Source organism: Oncorhynchus clarkii, chromosome 3 (assembly GCF_045791955.1).
Source record: "Oncorhynchus clarkii lewisi isolate Uvic-CL-2024 chromosome 3, UVic_Ocla_1.0, whole genome shotgun sequence".
NCBI lineage: Eukaryota > Metazoa > Chordata > Actinopteri > Salmoniformes > Salmonidae > Oncorhynchus > Oncorhynchus clarkii.
Window position 1 is genome coordinate 5,734,383 of NC_092149.1, and position 20,436 is coordinate 5,754,818.

At 41.6% G+C, this 20,436-nt stretch overlaps 1 protein-coding gene across 1 annotated transcript in view; it reads right to left on the reverse strand.

Annotated features, from left to right (window-relative positions):
- LOC139386945 (neurobeachin-like 2) overlaps nt 1-20,436 on the reverse strand; it is a 129,852-nt gene extending 109,416 nt beyond the window's left edge. Inside the window, exon 1 of the mRNA XM_071132852.1 lies at nt 20,021-20,436. Within this exon, the coding sequence (XP_070988953.1) occupies nt 20,021-20,071 (51 nt within the window). The 5' untranslated portion in view covers nt 20,072-20,436. The remainder of the gene's footprint in view (nt 1-20,020) is intronic.

Sequence of the window (20,436 nt, forward strand, 5' to 3'; positions counted from 1 at the left end):
AACAGCATCCTCCAACTATCTAGCACTGCATGTACTCAGCCTTCTACTTCTCAGAATGACTGACGTGTGTGGGAACACAGTTGGTATACAAAATGTTTGAACAGTTCGATGAGTTGTTGTGGAACCCAAAATATCTGACTAGGTGATAATAGGTTTATTTTTCTGAAGAAGAACAGTGTTTCTGAATGACTTTTGTATTGGGAAGTGTTAGGTCTGTTCACTGGAAAGCTGACTATAGCTTCAGTATGACAGTCATTACAAGGTACTTGACTGATGTGTACCTGCTCTGCACAGTAAGGCACAAGTAAAAGTCTCAGTACAAATATAATATGCCCTCAAGTCTTCATCTGTGATCCAAGTTTAGCCATAATGGCTTTCCATAAACACTTGTCCTTTATTAATTTCAAAAGCCACCTCATAGCCTGACCATCTGTCTGTCTCGGTGACATGAAAATAGAATTACCTTGAAATAATCCCATCATTGTCAGTTATCCACAGTAGAGGTCTGCACTGGACTGATTTCTTCATCCTGCTCCCACGCGCAGATTTTCATACTGCACCACGCCCGCAGGTGTTCTGTGCGACTCCCACTCGTTACCGCAAGAACTGGTCCCAAACCCAACCGCAGTCCCGCTAAATTATTTTAGGCGTATATGACATAGCTCTCTTGCCAGCCATGGTCCCAGCAATTTTGCGCCCTATAGACAATATCAAATGCGCAAATTACTTAAGAAATAGGTAGAATTACCAGAGATTCTCACGTAGTCCATTATATTAGGCTATCTATATTTAATACTGGGCTATATCAGCCAATATGGTAGATGTAGTTTGAAGTCAGCAGAGTTGGAGAGACTTAACCTTTCTCTTGAGTTATTTTTTTATAGCCTACCCTTTGGGAGTTTCAAACTGAGAAATAGACTATGGGTGACCAATATGTATTTCTAGGCAATAGCCTAATCAAACGTATGGGTCAAACTGTATGCGTAGACGGCTTGACAGAAATAGTAGCAGAAAGGTGAATGTTGAATTTTTGTTGCACACACATCCAGATGATGCTGCGTAACATTCGGCAAAATGACGCTGTCGGTGTGATTGATCTTTTCCTTTTCATGATGAGTCGATTTTTTTGATTGCAGCTCGACTCACGTTGGTTGAGCGCCCTCCGTTTCTTTCCGTTAAAAATATTTATTTACAGACACTGTAGTAAACTAGTCTAATCATATTGTAACGACCCTGGGTTTATAAGCGCGGAAATCGACACTGCCGCACGGGCATACTTTTGCCGCACAGTCGATAGCGCGCCGGGGCTCGAAGGTCGAGACCTGCTATCTGCTGTTTCATTACATTGGTGTCAGAAGTGATCGGACCTTGCACCCACGACAGTGCTTGGCTGGTGAGCGCGTTCCTGTAAGACGTAGAGTCACAAGCCAGCGCGAGGACGCACTCTTTGAAAGGAGGGAGTAGTGTAACGACCCTGGGTTTATAAGCGCGGAAATCGACTCTGCCGCACTAGTAAGCTTTTGCGGCACAGTCGATAGCGCGCCGGACCTCGGGCTCGAAGGTCGAGGGTTCGAGACCTGCTCCCTGGTGTTTCATTACAATATTTAAAGTTAATTTCATATTTAAGTTAGAGTGAAGTCTATTCACGAACGACAAGGGAAACCAGGCTCCCCCAAAAAAATATCAACATTTTGTTTTTCTCGTCTCTTTGTGTTTCATAATTTTCCTTCAATTCGCAAGAGGCTGAATGAATGCATCTCCTCACAGGAAAAGGAGCGAGAAAACAGCAACCCTCTGTCTCTCTATGTCTAGTCCAAACGAGTGGGACATTCTTGCCGCCAGTAGTATTGAATGAAAGGGAAGCCAGCGAGCATTAGGCCATCCTTGACAAAAAAAAGTATACAAATTAGCCAATCAGTGTTGAGCTAAACCGAGGGAGATCATATTTGATTGGTCCTATCAAATGGCTTTGAGAGCATAAGTCTTTAACAGAAACGACTTGAATTGTTGCATCTCGTTGTTGTTGTTCTCTGGTGGCTAGCTAGATAGATACAATCGTCCCTTTCCTAAATTAGCCATGGATGGAGATAGGGATTTGGACTTAATTCTCCGTACTGGCCAATGATTGTAGCGGTGATTCTGATCCAACCATTAATTCATACATTGTTGTGCCCCTGGCCTGAGAGGATGGAAGTTCAATATGTAGCTAGATGTAGAAGTCTAATGTTAACTAATTAACGTTACCCATGAATGGAAGTTAGGCTAGCGAGCAAGCATTTTATTTACGTAGACTAGAACAACAACCAAATACAAGCGTGTACTGTATGACAGAGTGGGAGACCGTTTCGTCAACATGAGAGAGGAGGATGGCATTGGCCTTTCTCTACATGTTGGGTGAGTAAACAGGTTTTTCTACTTGCACGAACGCACAAACATAAATCAGAAGTATGGACAGCCACATCATATTTAGGTGATGTTGATTGGACTAAATTGTATTTGTTATCTTTTAGTTGTCACTGTTTTAGACTAAGCAGAGGTGATTTGATGATGTTGAAATGTTGAAGTTGACTAGTGCAGAAATAGAGGAGGCAGCTCCTGTTTTCTTTGTGATTTGCGGTAACTTGTCTGTGGTTCTAAATCAATAGTTGTTTAGTGGTCCGGAAATGTCAGAAACATTAACTTGCTTAAGCAAGCTGTAGGTCATGTAACTGTCTTACTAAAAGGTTAAATAAATAAAATAAACATGTGTCGTGGACTTCACTGGACAGAGGTTGCTATCCGGTTTTGTTATTAAAACAAATGTGTGGTTGAATTTATTCTGCCACTGTCTCGGCCTATATATCACAGTCACAAGGCATATAAATGAACAGCAAACAACGCAATTATCACAACACATACAGTGTAGGTTGTAATATGGCTTCACTTGGCTTCCCAGGTCATTTTACACACGCACCGCTACTGTTAAGTTAACTGGCGCGTGATTCTTCCGCCCATGTAGCCAGCCTACTCTATTTCAATGACACCACACCTACTAGGCCCACTTGAACTCCCACGCCCGACTACTGACAGGAGAGGTAGGCTACTGAAGTTGAAGCGGCGAATTCTGAGAGTTTGAATAATGTGAACATTTCCATTTGAATACAATAGATAGGCTTAGGCTAACTCATACAAAGCAGCAGTGATGATTTCAGCATGTACATCTTGGTGGGGCAACAAAAAAAAGTGGGATGCATGCCAGCAAAGCCACTACACAACACTAAACAATACATGAATTGCACTATAACGGTGACAAACGGTGCCCACAAACTGTTAGGGCCTCCATAAAGCTGTCCCAACAGCAGTCCCAACATATTGCTTCTGCTACACCTGGTTATCAGGGGAGCTTCATCTGGCAGCGAAACAGTTAATTCAGCCTCATTTACTGCCCTTTAAAAAAACATAGCCGATATGGCTGACTTGTTTAAACAAATATGGTTTCTACTGACAACTGAGATGTACAAACTATGACATAAGGGGATGACAAGCGGATAAGAGGTCATCTGTAATTTTGATTAAGACATTAATGAGCGAGCTAGGACAGACGTATTCAGTATAACTATTTGTTTAGCCCTTATTAAATGTACAGCAACAGAATTCAGAACATGGGCCGTTCTTACAGTGTTCTCTCTGTACACCAAGTCAGAACCGTAGGATAAATAAAGGGGGCATATAAGCAGACAATGAAAGCTCTTACAATATTTTGATTACGTTTCTCAAAAACAGGTTATAGGCTATATGTGCGCCACCAAGTCAGAACAGTAGGCTAAATTAAGAGGGGTAAATATACCAAATTCTTTGGGTGAGGCACTCACATCTTATGGGCTACTAACTTCTTACTACATAACATACACTTAGTAATACTTTCTTAGCTACAGTATACTATCTCTAGTATTCTATCTCCCTGGCATATTACATCATTTATGCAGCAGCATACAATACATTTTTGGACTCACCTTGTTGTGCTGTGCTCACTTGAGCAGGGTTATATTCTATCTGTTCTGTATCTAGTGGGGTTATATTCTATCTGTTCTGTATCTAGTGGGGTTATATTCTATCTGTTCTGTATCTAGTGGGGTTATATTCTAGCTGTTCTGTAGCTAGTGGGGTTATATTCTAGCTGTTCTGTAGCTAGTGGGTTATATTCTAGCTGTTCTGTAGCTAGTGGGGTTATATTCTAGCTGTTCTGAAGCTAGTGGGCATCCAGTGTGGGTACAGCAGATGGGGCCTGAGTGCCAGTCTGTTTGTGCTACAGTGGTTCTTCCTTTTAAAAGTTGGCATACTGCGGTACACCCTGCGTGCTGCTGCAGCATTCTGTGGCACGTCATTTAATTCCCAGCCATTTCTTCTGTTACTGCAAGTTATTGCTAGTTTGACCATCTTTAAGAAGCATTTGATAGTATTCCGTATTGGCATTTCCAGATAATTTAAAACCTGTTTTGTAATAACATAGTATATGGGATTGATTTTAAGAAATTTGGCTTAATTAGCTTGATTAATATTATGGTGTTAAAATGTAAACAACAAAACGTAAACAACAAAAAATAATATTGGAACTCTGCAGTCTTCCCATTGTTTCCTATGGGGGAAATATAGGCATGTCTGTCTATTTTGCAAAATATCTGGCAATGTGTATATTTCGTTTTTGTTTTTCAAGTCAGGTGTAACCGGTGTGAAATGGCTAGGTAGATAGCAGGGTGCACGCTAATAGCGCTTCAATCGGTGACGTCACTCACTCTGAGACCTGGAAGTAGTTGCTCTGCAAGGGCGCTGGTTTTTGTGGAGCGATGGGTAACGATGCTACGAGCGGGGCTGTTGTCTATGTGTGCAGAGGGTCCCTGGTTTGAGCCCAGGTAGGGGTGAGGAGAGGGACGGAATCAGAACTGTTACACAGGCACCATTTTAAATTAGGAGAATCTCCTCTTTGTAATTATGTAAGTCTGGGCAGCGAGCTCGTTTGTCATCGATCGCTTGACCAGAAATAGTCAAAAGTTTTTATTTTACGCAGATATATGCACAGTTGACACCATCGAGGTGGGGATTTTGACTTTCTACACAAGTTGTTTTTTTCCAGTTTTGTCCGACAAACAGATTGTAGTGATAAAATAAAGGGATACATTTTTTAATGGAATTCTAAGCATCACTCCAGTAGTTAGTTAGCCTATAGTTAATATACTGGCAAGTTTGATGTATCACTACTAACGTTAGGTATCCAGCGAACATACCGGTACATACTGCTGTAATGATATGCTATGTGGTTCGTAAGGACAGCGTAGCTAACAACTTGTCAGCCAACATAACGTGTAAGGTAACTTATTTGAAAAGTCATTACTTTATTACATTGAGTAGCAAGTAAGTCCTGTCTGGCCCAGCGACATTTTTAGTTTTACTCATTATGACGTCATAACAACTTACATCTGGTTCGACCGTAATGTTTTGTCAGCCATCTTCGTTGAAGAATGCCACAAGGCAAGGGTGGCTCGCATCAACATTTGTCATTTTGAAGAATGCCACAAGGCAAGGGTGGCTCGCATCAACATTTGTCATTGGAACCACTTGGTCATATAAAAACCTAGGGACCCAAATGCATAATGAGGAACCACTGTATCATGAAAACTCCTTGTCACTCATTGTCATGTTTGGCTTGACAATGACAGCAAGGAGCTGGCATAATAATAGCACCAACAGACTGGCACTTAGGCTACATATGCCTTACCGACAATCAAGCCGTTCAGTATCTAGTCTTGTGGGCGTCCAGTAATAAGGCGGACGGCCTTCCACAAATCCACAGCTGACTAGTCAGACTAATGGTCCTAGAGACGGGCTGACTCATATTATGATGCAATTACAGAGTACTTACAGAGGGAGTAGCTCCTTTATAACCTAACACAACGTCTCTGCGTTTTCAGTCTTACTGTATTCAGACATTATCTCTACACCCACTCAGCCACATTAGTTGTCTCATTCATCAGGTTGTTGGAAGCTTTATGTCGACCTCAATGGGATTTCATCATGCTGGTTTTAAAAATCTCTCCATCTCTAGAATAAATGACTCTACTTAGACAAAACACAAAGGCTTTTACTATTGTCTGTGTCTCAATTCCCAGCATTAAAGTCTTCACCTCGCTATGAGGAAACCAATGTATTTTTCTGTGTTCTCTGGGCGTTAACTGACTTAAAGGAAGTGATGAAGGTGTTGCTCTTTTCACGGCAAAGCTGCAATCAAAACAAAGTATTACAGCCTCTGGACTGGGCCACAACAGTAGGAAGCCTGGGACTTACAACACTTATTCCTGTGTGTTAAGGTTGAGACACACGGCCTCATCAACTTAGTGATGATATGACAAAAGACAAGGCTTTCTACACAACCTCATTCCTGTAAAAAAAATCTTTGGAGTCGTACCATGGCTAGTAATGGAATCAGGGCGTTTTCACAGTTTTCAGCTACAGTTCCAATCAGAGTTAGATTTATTTTGTTACATTGTGTTTGTTGTTATCTGGTCTGGTTGGTTTCACATTGCCAAAAATGTCAAACAAAAATTCCCTAAACAAAACCACGTGTCCATAATCCATCGAGGATTATCATGAAACTTCACGTGTGTGTCCCAATCTTCATACTACTATGGCTTTGGTCTTCCGACAACACGCGGTAAGAAACAGCGCAATAGCTGCTCCAGCGGAGACGTGAACAGATTTAGTTCAGGGCCTTTCTGAGGTACTCTAACTGCAGCTGCTGTTTGATTTATTTCACCTTTATTTTAAAATCAGGGAGTCATACTGAGACCAAAGTCTCTTCTACAGATGAGCCCCGAGTTGACTAAGGATGACAAAGATAAACACATCAAGTAAGAACATCTACATCATCCAACTCAATTCAACGATAACACAACGTGTCTGATGAGATGCTGTGGAGACCAAAATATCTGACCAGCTGATAATAGCCTTCTTTTGAACATACTGTAGATCTGGGAAGCGTCCTGCTTAAACAGGGCACACAGGAAAGGTGACAATAACCACATGTTGATATCTGAACATACTGTAGATCTGGGAAGCGTCCTGCTTAAACAGGGCACACAGGAAAGGTGACAATAACCACAAGTTGAGATCTGAATATACTGTAGATCTGGGGAGGCACATCATGTCTGGCCATGCTCCTATCGCCCAGATCCTCAGATGGACATGGTCCTGTACTGTACACCAGGGACATAATATCAACAAACACTAAAAGACTGAAACAGCACTGGGATTCACACTTAAAACTACAGTCAAAACATCTTGCATGGGTGAATACTGACTACATTCATCTTGGTAATATCCTACATGGGTGAATACTGACTACATCCATCTTGGTAATATCCTACATGGGTGAATACTGACTACATCCATCTGGGTAATATCCTACATGGGTGAATACTGACTACATCCATCTTGGTAATATCCTACATGGGTGAATACTGACTACATTCATCTGGGTAATATCCTACATGGGTGAATACTGACTACATTCATCTGGGTAATATCCTACATGGGTGAATACTGACTACATTCATCTGGGTAATATCCTACATGGGTGAATACTGACTACATCCATCTTGGTAATATCCTACATGGGTGAATACTGACTACATCCATCTGGGTAATATCCTACATGGGTGAATACTGACTACATCCATCTGGGTAATATCCTACATATTGTGAAACGTCCGCGTTCCATCCATATAGAGCCTAGTGTTCCACTACCCTTGTGTTCCTTCTCTTACCAATTGTTCCCTTATTTCAAGCTGAAGTGCAAAAGGAGAACTTTCTTACATTTCAAAATTACAAACCACAAATACAAGGGGAATCTAAACGATATTTACAGATACAGGAAATGAGTACAAAGTAGTACAACAGAAGGCAATGTGGTGTCCCTAATGGCACCCTATTCCCTATGTAGTGCACTACTTTTGACCAGAGCCCTGGTTAAAAGTAGTGCACTATAAAGGGAATAGAGTGCCATTTGGAATGGAATGCATTGGAATGCACCAATGCCACACAGTAGCAGGTAATGTCATTGGAGCCAAACACCTGTAAATGTCCCCCTTACTAGCCCTTCCTGTCCCCCTACTAGCCCTTCCCTTTTCACCTCCCAAGTCCCCTGAGCCAATGCCAGACCTCTGATAAACACATGTATTACTAATGCAGACGACGACAACAACTTACCCATAATGCAACAGTAGGCCTCTTTCACATCCTCAAAACAGTATGTCACAACTACTACTATAAAGCCTGTTCCGACACTATCAACACTCTGTTGTTAACAAAACCACGTGTTAAATAAAAAAATAATAAAAAGTGTATACCATGACTATTGACATTATAATCAAAAGTTTAATGTGCACTGATCTCCCTGATCCCTCTATTACTCTGGCTGCCAAGGTGTAGGGTGAAGTTGCCCCTCGATGCTGATCTTCGGTCAGTTTTAACTGTTAAGCCTAGGATTAGGGGTGGGGACACTGATCCTAGATCTGTACCTAGGGGAAACTTCACCCGTTAAACGGCTGCCAAGGCGGTAGGAGGAGGGAGGATGTGGGACGGACTGTGCAGCTGTGCTGCCCTGAGCTGCTTGACATTCTGGGGTGCTCCAGCCTCCTGACATGCACCAGCTGAGGGGGAACAAAGAGCACTTTGGGTTTCCTAATTCAGCTGCTTGTTGGTAAACAGACTCTGGCCACAGAGGCTGCAGTGCAGGAGAGATCCTAAACAGAGTATGCGTCCCAAATGGCACCCTATTCCCTACATAGTGCACTATAGTGAACTATAGGCCCTAGTCAAATATCTAGGGAATAGGGAGCCTGTTGGGACACAGCCAGGGAACTAGCGAAGGCCAGATGAAGCTGGAGGGCCGAGGGAGTACGATACCTCATCTCTGCTCATCAGAGCCCTATGGACCACACATGTGAAGTCTAATAGGAGGGTGTAGTGTAGGGTTTTGCTGCAGCTGAGTGACGGTGGGGTTGTCACCATGGTCAGTCACAGCTCTGCTCCACCACAGGCAGTCATTAGCTAGATGAACAGTCACCAGGATAATTACTGACAGCTCACTGCTTCCCTGATTTCATTTCTCATAATGACCCTTGATCCCCCAGAAACGTGTGTTTTCCCCATCTCCACGTACCCTACTTATGACCAGGGTCCATGTCCCTCTCCCACAGGCAGAGGAACAGTGGAAGGGCTGACGTCACCACATCACTACCTCTGGAGGGCATCAGCTACAGTATCACTGTGCTCTGGTCTTATACATAACCTTCAGGTCCGTATCACTGTGCTCTGGTCTTATACATAACCTTCAGGTCAGTATCACTGTGCTCTGGTCTTGTACATAACCTTCAGGTCAGTATCACTGTGCTCTGGTCTTGTACATAACATTCAGGTCAGTATCACTGTGCTCTGGTCTTGTACATAACCTTCAGGTCAGTATCACTGTGCTCTGGTCTTGTACATAACCTTCAGGTCAGTATCACTGTGCTCTGGTCTTGTACATAACATTCAGCTACAGTATCACTGTGCTCCGGTCTTGTACATAACATTCAGGTCAGTATCACTGTGCTCTGGTCTTGTACATAACATTCAGGTCAGTATCACTATGCTCTGGTCTTGTACATAACATTCAGGTCAGTATCACTATGCTCCGGTCTTGTACATAACATTCAGGTCAGTATCACTGTGCTCTGGTCTTATACATAACATTCAGGTCAGTATCACTATGCTCCGGTCTTGTACATAACATTCAGGTCAGTATCACTGTGCTCTGGTCTTATACATAACATTCAGGTCAGTATCACTGTGCTCTGGTCTTGTACATAACATTCAGGTCAGTATCACTATGCTCCGGTCTTGTACATAACCCCCCTTCATTTGTATATTCTCTCTCAAATAGCTGTCCATTGATGCACCAGTCCATACTTTCATGAACACTTCAATCTGTTATTACAGTACACCCTAACAGTAATGACATTTGAAGACAGACAAAAGAACAATCAATAACCTTGGGGTCCAATAGCAGACAGCTGCCTCTTGAGAATGTACATAACTCTACACAGCCATCTGACAAGATCTGACTAGTCCACAATCTCTCTTTTAATGAGCAGATCATTGTGACTGTCTGTATACAGGACCTTCTTATTAAAGGATTCACACCCCCCTTGACTTTTTTCCACAATTTGTTGTGTTACAGCCTGAATTTAAAATGGATTACATTTAGATGTTGTCACTGGCCTACACACAATACCCGATAATTTCAACCAAAATAATATTCCAGAACATGCATACTGTTATGGGTATGCTTGCAATAAGGCACTAAAGTAAAACTGCCAAAAATATTATTTTATGTCCTGAATACAAACTATTATGTTTGGGTCAAATCCAACAAGTCACTGAGTACCATGCTTCATATTTTCAAGCATGGTGGTGGCTGCATCATGTTATGATCGTGTCATCGGCAAGTACTAAGGAGTTTCTTAGAATGAAAAGAAAGGGAATGGAGCGAAGCACATGTAAACTCCTAGAGGAAAACCTGGTTCAGTCTACTTTCCAACAGACACTGGGAGACAAATTCAACCTTTCAGCAGCACAATAAACTAAAACAAGGCCACATATACACTGGAGTTGGTTACCAAGACTGTTAAATGTTCCGGAGTGGCCTAGTTACAGTTTTGTCTTTAAAAATCTAGAGTAAGACTAGAAAAATGGCTGTCTAGCAATGATCAACAACCAACTTGACAGAGCTTGAAGAATTTTAAAATATTAATTTGCAAATATTGTACAATCCAGGTGTCCAACGCTCTTAGAGACTTGACCAGAAAGACTCACAGATGTAATCACTGCCAAAGGTGATTCTAACATGTATTGACTCAGGGGTGTGAATACTGACACTACCGTTCAAAAGTTTGGGGTCACTTAGAAATGTCCTTGTTTTTGAAAGAAGAGTACATTTTTTGTGGATTAAAATAACATAAAATTGATCAGAAACTGTAATCGAACCAACAAATGCTGACTCTCCAGATACTCAACTAGTCTAAAGGCCAGTTTTATTGATTCTTTAATCAGGACAACAGTCGTCAGCTGTGCTAACATAATTGCAAAAGGGTTTTCTAATGATCAATTAGCCTTTTAAAATGATAAACTCGGATTAGCTAACACAACGTGCCATTGGAACACAGGAGTGATGGTTGCTGATAATGGGCCTATGTAGATATTCCATAAAAAAATCTGCCGTTTCCAGCTACAATAGTCATTTACAACATTAACAATGTCTACACTGTATTTCGGATTAATTTTATGTTATCTTAATGGACAAAAAAAAATAGGCTTTTCTTTCAAAAACAAGGACATTTATAAGTGACCACAAACTTTTGAACGGTAGTGAATGTAAATGAGATATTTCTGAATTTCCTTTTTAATACATTTGCTAACCTGTTTTCACTTTGTTATTATGATGTCACTATGGGGTATTGTGATGTCACTATGGGGTATTGTGTGAGTGTAGATGGGTGAGAGAATTTTTTAAAATATATATTATATATATATAATATATTGAATCCATTTAGAATTCCGGCTACAACACAACAACATGTGGAATAAGTCCAGAGGTTTAAATACTTTCTGAAGGCTCTGCATGTCCATACCTGCATGACAACACTGAGGATGTGCAGATGCCTTGAAATAGTTTTAAAATCATCCTTGTGAATTTAGTTAAACTGTTTTACCCAATCAGAACCTGTTGTTTGAATCCCAGATTTCCCCTTTATAAACAGGTTAGAGATATGCAGCACTGAAGAGCAGCCAATAGCCTAAATCTGTTGTTTCCCCTCCGAGATAAACAAGAGATATTTCACTGACTGCGTTCCAAAATGACACCCTATTCTCTATATAATACGTAGTTTAACCAGACCGCTATGGGCCTTTCTCTATATAATACGTAGTTTAACCAGATCCCTATGGGCCATTCTCTATATAATACGTAGTTTAACCAGATCCCTATGGGCCATACTCTATATAATAAACAGTTTAACCAGACCCCTATGGGCCATACTCTATATAACACATAGTTTAACCAGACCCATATGGGCCAATCTCTATATAATATGTAGTTTAACCAGACCCCTATGGGCCATTCTCTATATAATACGTAGTTTAACCAGACCCCTATGGGCCATACTCTATATAACACATAGTTTAACCAGACCCCTATGGGCCATACTCTATATAATACACAGATCCCTATGGGCCATTCTCTATATAACACATAGTTTAACCAGACCCCTATGAGCCATTCTCTATATAATAAACAGTTTAACCAGACCCATATGGGCCATTCTCTATATAATACACAGATCCCTATGGGCCATTCTCTATATAATAAACAGTTTAACCAGACCCATATGGGCCATTCTCTATATAATACACAGATCCCTATGGGCCATTCTCTATATAATACGTAGTTTAACCAGACCCCTATGGGCCATACTCTATATAACACATAGTTTAACCAGACCCCTATGGGCCATTCTCTATATAATAAACAGTTTAACCAGACCCATATGGGCCATTCTCTATATAATACACAGATCCCTATGGGCCATTCTCTATATAATACGTAGTTTAACCAGACCCCTATGGGCCATTCTCTATATAATACGTAGTTTAACCAGACCCCTATGGGCCATACTCTATATAATACGTTGTTTAACCAGATCCCTATGGGCCATACTCTATATAATACACAGATCCCTATGGGCCATTCTCTATATAACACATAGTTTAACCAGACCCCTATGGGCCATTCTCTATATAATACGTAGTTTAACCAGATCCCTATGGGCCATTCTCTATATAATACGTAGTTTAACCAGACCCCTATGGGCCATTCTCTATATAACACATAGTTTAACCAGACCCCTATGAGCCATGTGGGGGACACAGCCACTGCATGCACAGCGAGGTGCAGATACATGTGCAAAGGATTTCTAAGCTTTATGTAAGCGCTGAATCTGGGTCTGATTTAAGATGTGTGTAAAGAATGTATTGCACAAATCAGAGGACGCACAGCTCCAGTCACTGACGTGCCAGTGCAAGTCGTATGTTCTATTCCAGATTCTGGAGAAGCAGAGCGATGGCTAGGACTCATGCATTCAGCGTGTGAGCATTTTGAATACAGTCAACTCCTGACATTGAAGTGCACATCGAATGCAAACTCAAACACCGAGTTTCCTAATGGTAGCATGTTCCCTATGTTTGTGCACTACTTTTGACCAGAACCCTATGGGCCTATATACAGGATAGGGAACTATTTAGGATGCAGCCATTGTCAAATACTTTCTTTAAAATAGTTTCAGATGTCTTCATGCTCCATTTGGTTCATACAGTGACACCATACTGAGTGTGTGACATGTGAGTGTCAGACACAGGTACGCAGGCAGACATCCAGTTTAAACATGATACTATAGAAGATGTTAACTTGACATACAGGTACTGAACAAAAGACGAAGAACATTGCATTCTCATGGAGACTATAGGAGGGGCAGGTGAATGTTAAGTCCCCTGTTAAGTTACACCTCGCCTGTTCTGTCAGCCTACCTCACCGCAGTCCATTCATTGAGTGGAGACAGTCACAGCAGGTGATTGTTACCATACAGTGTAATGTTGTGAAATCATCTTGAGAGTGTGAACACCCTTTCTGTTGTTCCATGTCGAAATCAAGGTCAATCTCGTCAGTGTCGGTCCTCATTTACCTCCAGGATTTAAGTGTCGACAGACTTTGGATGACATATACTGAAATGGTCAATAGGGCTCTGGTCAAAAGTAGTGCACTTTAAGGGAATAGGGTGCCCTTTGTCTGTGTTCTCGTTTCATTTACAACTACAATGTGTTGGTTGGGTTCTGTTCATTTGCAAGCCATCGTACACATGCAAAATTGAAATCTTACCACCTCGCAGGCTCAGCCTGTGTGTGTTGTAAAACCCTGCTGAACAGTGTAAATGCAGTCGTCTCCGTCAGTCTGAAAGGTTCATGGGGAAAGGAAGTGGCTCCATGACATCACAGTTGTCCTCCAAATTGCAGAGAGATAATGTCCCAAATGGCACCCTATTCCCTACATAGCTCACTACTTTTGACCAGAGCTCTATGGGCCCTGGTCAAAAGTAGTGCACTATATAGGGCATAGGGTGCTATTTGAGACGCACACAGAGAGACAGATCAGGAGGAAGTGGTTGACATGGTACAGCGGTGGCTGTCATGACCCGATGCTAGACACAGATGGGCAGACACAACATAACACTGAGCTTAGCAGTACACCCACAGGCAGTGGACATAGAGAGAGAGAACAAGAGATAGTATGGGGGCCTACACCTGTAGTGGCCTAGGTAGTCTGGAACACACGAGTCTGTTAAATCTTGTCCAATGCCCAGTCTAGAACACACTAGTCAATAGTCTACCTTTCTCTCACACAGGCTAATCAGATCATTACTGTTGATTTGCCAGTCTTAAGAACAAGTCAAATATGCGTCGTACTTGAGGTTAGACCGATTTAATTAGGGCTGATTTCAAGTTTTTATAACAATCTGTAATCTGCATTTTTGGACACAGATCATGGCCGATTACATTGCACTCCACGAGGAGACTGCGTGGCAGGCTGACTACCTGTTATGCGAGTGCAGCAAGGAGCCAAGGTAAGGTGCTAGCTAGCATTAAACGTATCTTTATAAAAACAATCTTAACATAATCACTAGTTAATTACACATGGTTGATGATATTACTAGTTTATCTAGCGTGTCCTGCGTTGCATATAATCTATGCGGTGCCTGTTAATTTATCATTGAATCATAGCCTACGTCACCAAATGGGTGATTTGACAAGCACATTTGCGAAAAAAGCACTGTCGTTGCACCAATGTGTACCTTAGCATAAACATCAATGCCTTTCTTAAAATCAATACACAAGTATATATATTTTATATAACCTGCATATTTAGTTAATATTGCCTGCTAACATTAATTTATTTTATCTAGGGAAATTGTGTCACTTCTCTTGCGTTCTGTGCAACAGAGTCAGGGTGTATGCAGCAGTTTGGGCCACCTGGCTCGTTGTGAACTGTGTGAAGACTTTCTTCCGAACAAAGACAGACAATTTCGCCAAACGTGGGATGATTTAACAAGAGCTCATTTGCGAAAAAAGCACAATCGTTGCACGAATGTACCTAACCATAAACATCAATGCCTTTCTTAAAATCACTAACTAGGGAAATTGTGTCACTTCTCTTGCGTTCATTGCACGCAGAGTCAGGGTATATGCAACAGTTTGGGCCGCCTGGCTCGTTGCAAACTAATTTGCCAGAATTTTACATAATTATGACATAACATTGAAGGTTGTGCAATGTAACAGCAATATTTAGACTGATGGATGTCATCCATTAGATAAAATACAGAACGGTTCCGTATTTCACTGAAAGAATAAACGTTTTGTTTTCGAAATGATAGTTTCCGGATATGACCATATTAATGACCTAAGGCTTGTATTTCTGGGTGTTATTATATTATAATTAAGTCTATGATTTGATAGAGCAGTCTGACTGAGCGGTGGTAGGCAGCAGCAGGCTCGTAAGCATTCATTCAAACAGCACTTTTGTGCGTTTTGCCAGCAGCTCTTCGCAATGCTTCAAGCATTGCGCTGTTTATGACATCAAGCCTATCAACTCCTGAGATTAGGCTGGCAATACTAAAGTACCTATTAGAACATCCAATAGTCAAAAGGTATATGAAATACAAATGGTATAGAGAGAAATAGTCCTATAATAACTACAACCTAAAACTTCTTACCTGGTAATATTTAAGACTCATGTTAAAAGGAACCACCAGCTTTCATATGTTCTCATGTTCTGAGCAAGGAACTTCTTGGCGCACCCATCCTGTTAGCAGGATCATTTTCGTCAACATCCGCTGAATTGCAGAGCGCCAAATTCAAATTAAATTACTAAAAGTATTTAATTTTCATGAAATCACAAGTGCTATATAGCAAAACACAGCTTAGCTTGTTGTTAATCCACCTGGCGTGTCGGATGTCAAAAAAGCTTTACAGCTAAAGCAAACCAAGCGTTTATGTTGGGCCACCTCTCTCAGCAGACAACATTACAAACAGCTAGCAGCAAAGTAGATTGGACACGAAAAGCAATAAAATGAATCGCTTTCCTTTGATGATCTTTGGATGTTTGCACTCACGAGACTCCCAGTTCCACAATAAATGTTCCTTTTGTTGCATAAAGATTATTTTTATATCCAAAATACCTCCATTTGGTTGGCGCGTTTTGTTGAGTAATTCACAGGCTCGAGCGGTCACGACGGGGCAGACGAAAATTCCAAATAGTATCCGTAAAGTTCGTAGAAACATGTCAAACGTTTTTTATAATCAATCCTCAGGTTGTTTTTACAATAAATAATCTAATATTTCAACCGAACCGTAGCTTTTTTAGGAGAGAGAGAGAATATGTCTGCTCCAAGCTGTTGCGCATGCAAAACTCTGCTGGCACCCAGCCATCCACTGACGCGATGTGATCGTTCTCGCTCATTTTTCAGAATAAAACGCTGAAACTATCTAGTTGCTATCCCTTTAAATGGAGGGAAGGCATGCAATGGAACAGGGTGCATTCAAAATAAGAGGCACTTCCTAGTTGGATTTTCCTCAGGTCTTCACCTGCAATATCAGTTCTGTTATACTCACAGACAATATTTTAACAGTTTTGGAAACGTTTAGTGTTTTCTATCCTAATCTGACAATTATATGCATATTCTAGCTTCTGGGCCTGAGAAATAGGCAGTTTAATTCGGGGACGTTTTTCATCCAAACATCAAAATACTGCCCCCTACACTCAACAGGTTAAACGGTAGCTTTTTTTTTTATATATGGCACATATTGCACTTTTACTTTCTTCTCCAACACTTTGTTTTTGCATTATTTAAACCAAATTTAACATGTTTCATTGCTGTGTATTATATTAAGTTAAAATGAAATTGTTCATTGTTCATTCAGTATTGTTATAATTGTCATTATTACAAATATATTTAAAAAAATATATATATATATATTTTTTTTAATCGACGGATTAATCGATATCGGCGTTGAAAAATCATAAATCGGTCGACCTCTCCTACGTACATCTAACAGCAGTTGTTAGAACACCCAGTAAAGGTTTAACTTGCAGACAATGGGGTCACCATAAAAACCATGAGTAATGAAGCCTCACTTAGACAAGGGTTTCCCCAACTCGGTCCTGGGGCCCCCGTTCTGGTTTTTGTCCTAGCGCCACACAGCTGATTCAAATAACCAACTCATCATCAAGCTTTGATTATTTTAAATCAGCTGTGATGTGCTATGGGCAAAAACCAAAATGTGTACCCAGGGGGGGGCCCCGGGATCAAGTTTGGGAAACCCTGACTTAGAAGACTGACGCACAGTGGTTGGTTCCTTTTAATATTCAAACACTGGCACCCACTCTGCATTCAGATACTTACTAAACAATGTCCCATTTCAAAACAAATGCAATCAACCAATGTGATTAGGGCTGGGACAAAACCAGTATATAGAGATACTCAACAGTAGAGCGGCAAGGAAACAAAATACAAAGTGGGTTTAGGAAAACAGCCTTAATGTTGGACCAAACATGTTGTCATCCAGAGTCACATGTATTTATATTTCCAAACTACAGCACACACTATGTTACATCCAGCAGGTTAAAGGACCAACGAGTTTGGTCTGCTTCCTGTTTACATTTTTGCCATGGAAAAAAGATATTGAGATACTGGTATCGTCCCAGCCTTAAAATGTGACCCCACCCAGATGTACTGTGTGTGTGGGCATCTAAACCAACAGCAATGGGGTTGCATCCTATTCCCTATGCAGGCCCTGGTCAAAAGCAGTGCACTATATAGGGAATAGGGTGCCATTTGGGATGCAGCCTGTGGGCTGTTAGTGGACCAACAGGACAGGAGGTAGGCCTAGTGGGGGAGGGGCCCTCCTCTGTTAGTGAACCAACAGGACAGGAGGTAGGCCTAGTGAGGGAGGGGCCCTCTGTTAGTGAACCAACAGGACAGGAGGTAGGCCTAGTGAGGGAGGGGCCCTCCTCTGTTAGTGAACCAACAGGACAGGAGGGTAGGCCTAGTGAGGGAGGGGCCCTCCTCTGTTAGTGAACCAACAGGACAGGAGGGTAGGCCTAGTGAGGGAGGGGCCCTCCTCTGTTAGTGGACCAACAGGACAGGAGGTAGGCCTAGTAAGGGAGGGGCCCTCCTCTGTTAGTGAACCAACAGGACAGGAGGTAGGCCTAGTGAGGGAGGGGCCCTCTTCTGTTAGTGAACCAACAGGACAGGAGGTAGGCCTAGTGGGGGAGGGGCCCTCCTCTGTCTGCTCTTCTACCTGCTGAAACAGGTCCATCTGCTTTGTCTTCTGCCATGTTTAACCCCTCAATGCCTGCCAGTGCCTCAAGCTATGCGGTAGGAGGGAATAGGGAGAGGAGAGGAAGGCCTAGGTATGGTTGCATGGGTGTAGAAGGGAATGTCACCAACTGCACCTCAAAATAGGCATGTAACATAATAGGAAAAGACTGCAGTGCTCATTGCAACTGTTCCTTAGGCATTTGAAACAGATTGCAAAATCTAGTGAATAATTTAGTATCATTAATTAATTTCCAGGCAATATGTTTTCATTCAAAAGGGGAATCGTGAAAAGGGATGGATGACTGACCATTGCCAGTTAGTAGTCACACCCAATTCTAAAAAAAACCAAGGACAAGTCTTTTTCCACCACTCTTATGGAAATGTTTGTTTTAGGCCGACCTGGGGGTAATCTGTCAGGGTTGCAATGCAGACCACTAGTGTGTGTAGGCTATATCAATAACACACATTTTTAATTTCTCGGCACATTTCAGACAAGGAGTTTTGTGATGCTGATAAATACTAATACTGTTGCAACAGTTGTGTTCTTGTAGGCTACGATGTATTATAGGCAGGTGCTGGTGCAGTAGTCTACAAACTGATAAACCCTGGCATAGCGCACGGCGTACGAGTTTTGGGGAAATTAGCTTTAAAACTGGAACATTTTCTCTCAGCCTCATGGCAAAAATGTGTAAAATACCACGACATTTGCTATAAAATGGCACATTTTTTCTCTATGCCCCATTGCACAGGGCTTGCACAGACCTTGCGGGGCCGTGAAACCGCGCTACACCAATGCCAATACAATGTTGCAAATATGTTATGCTATGACCCATATCCCTGAAGAAATCATCTGTTAAACAAATAAGAGAAGGATAACTATCTATAGGCCTACCCCAACTCTGCTAAAGTGAACAACATACATGTGACAAGTAGGAACTACATTCAGGAAGTAAAGAGGGCACCTGACCAAAGATGGTGGATAAATGAAGATGGTTCACTCAAGCAGTTTACCATTGAAAAAAATGGTCCGTTCCGGTCTACTTAACGGGGTGGGTCTCCCATAGACACTAATTCAGTAGCAGCTGGGTCTGGACCAGAAAGAAACAGCGAGTGGGGTGTCTCGCTTCCTATTCCGTCTCTGACCTTGGCAGTAGCCAGCAGGTAAAGGAACCATATCCAGAGTTGTCGACGCCAAGTTATACTAGCATAGAATTAGAACAATGTTTCACAAAATCAGATAAACTAAACCGTAGATAGTGCTGGCATATCACGGAATAAAACTGCCTGTTTATGGACAGAGGTGAAATTCGCTCAAAATACATCCTGCATGAATCCCAAATACTTCCTCATACGATTCCGCCTGCTCACTATCAGAACAACAAGCATTGGCAAATATGGTTGCCAACTGTAGCGTGCACTGCAGTCATGTTTTCCGGTGATACCTTCGAAAAAAGCTTTCAAGCAAATATAGGACAATTGCAATTCAACAACAGGTGTCAGCCCCCCCCCCGTATTAAACTTACCTTGGTGTAATATAAAATCCACGGCTCATTCAACCTCTCCTTCGAAGCCATTCTCCACCGTCCTTCTGTGTGTAATCCCTTGGTTTCAGTATGAATGTATCATTGTACTTTTACATTTGTTTGCAATAAGAGCGTTAAGATTGTTTCCAGAAAAAAGGACGAAACATTGGTCTCTTGTAACATCTTGGCAACATAGCTCGCAGTATCCAAAGTGATCGACAGACAGAATATTGTATGCTCTCCCCAAAGTTTAGCAGATTGCCAAATTAATTATAAAAGACATGGTTAAAAAAAACTATCTGCCGTGGATATCATGTCAAGAGCAAGAACAGATCAGGAATTCCAAAGCAAAATAAACCCGCATGAATATGATGATCCCCCAATTACGAAGTAATTCCCACGGACACAGCAGTCAG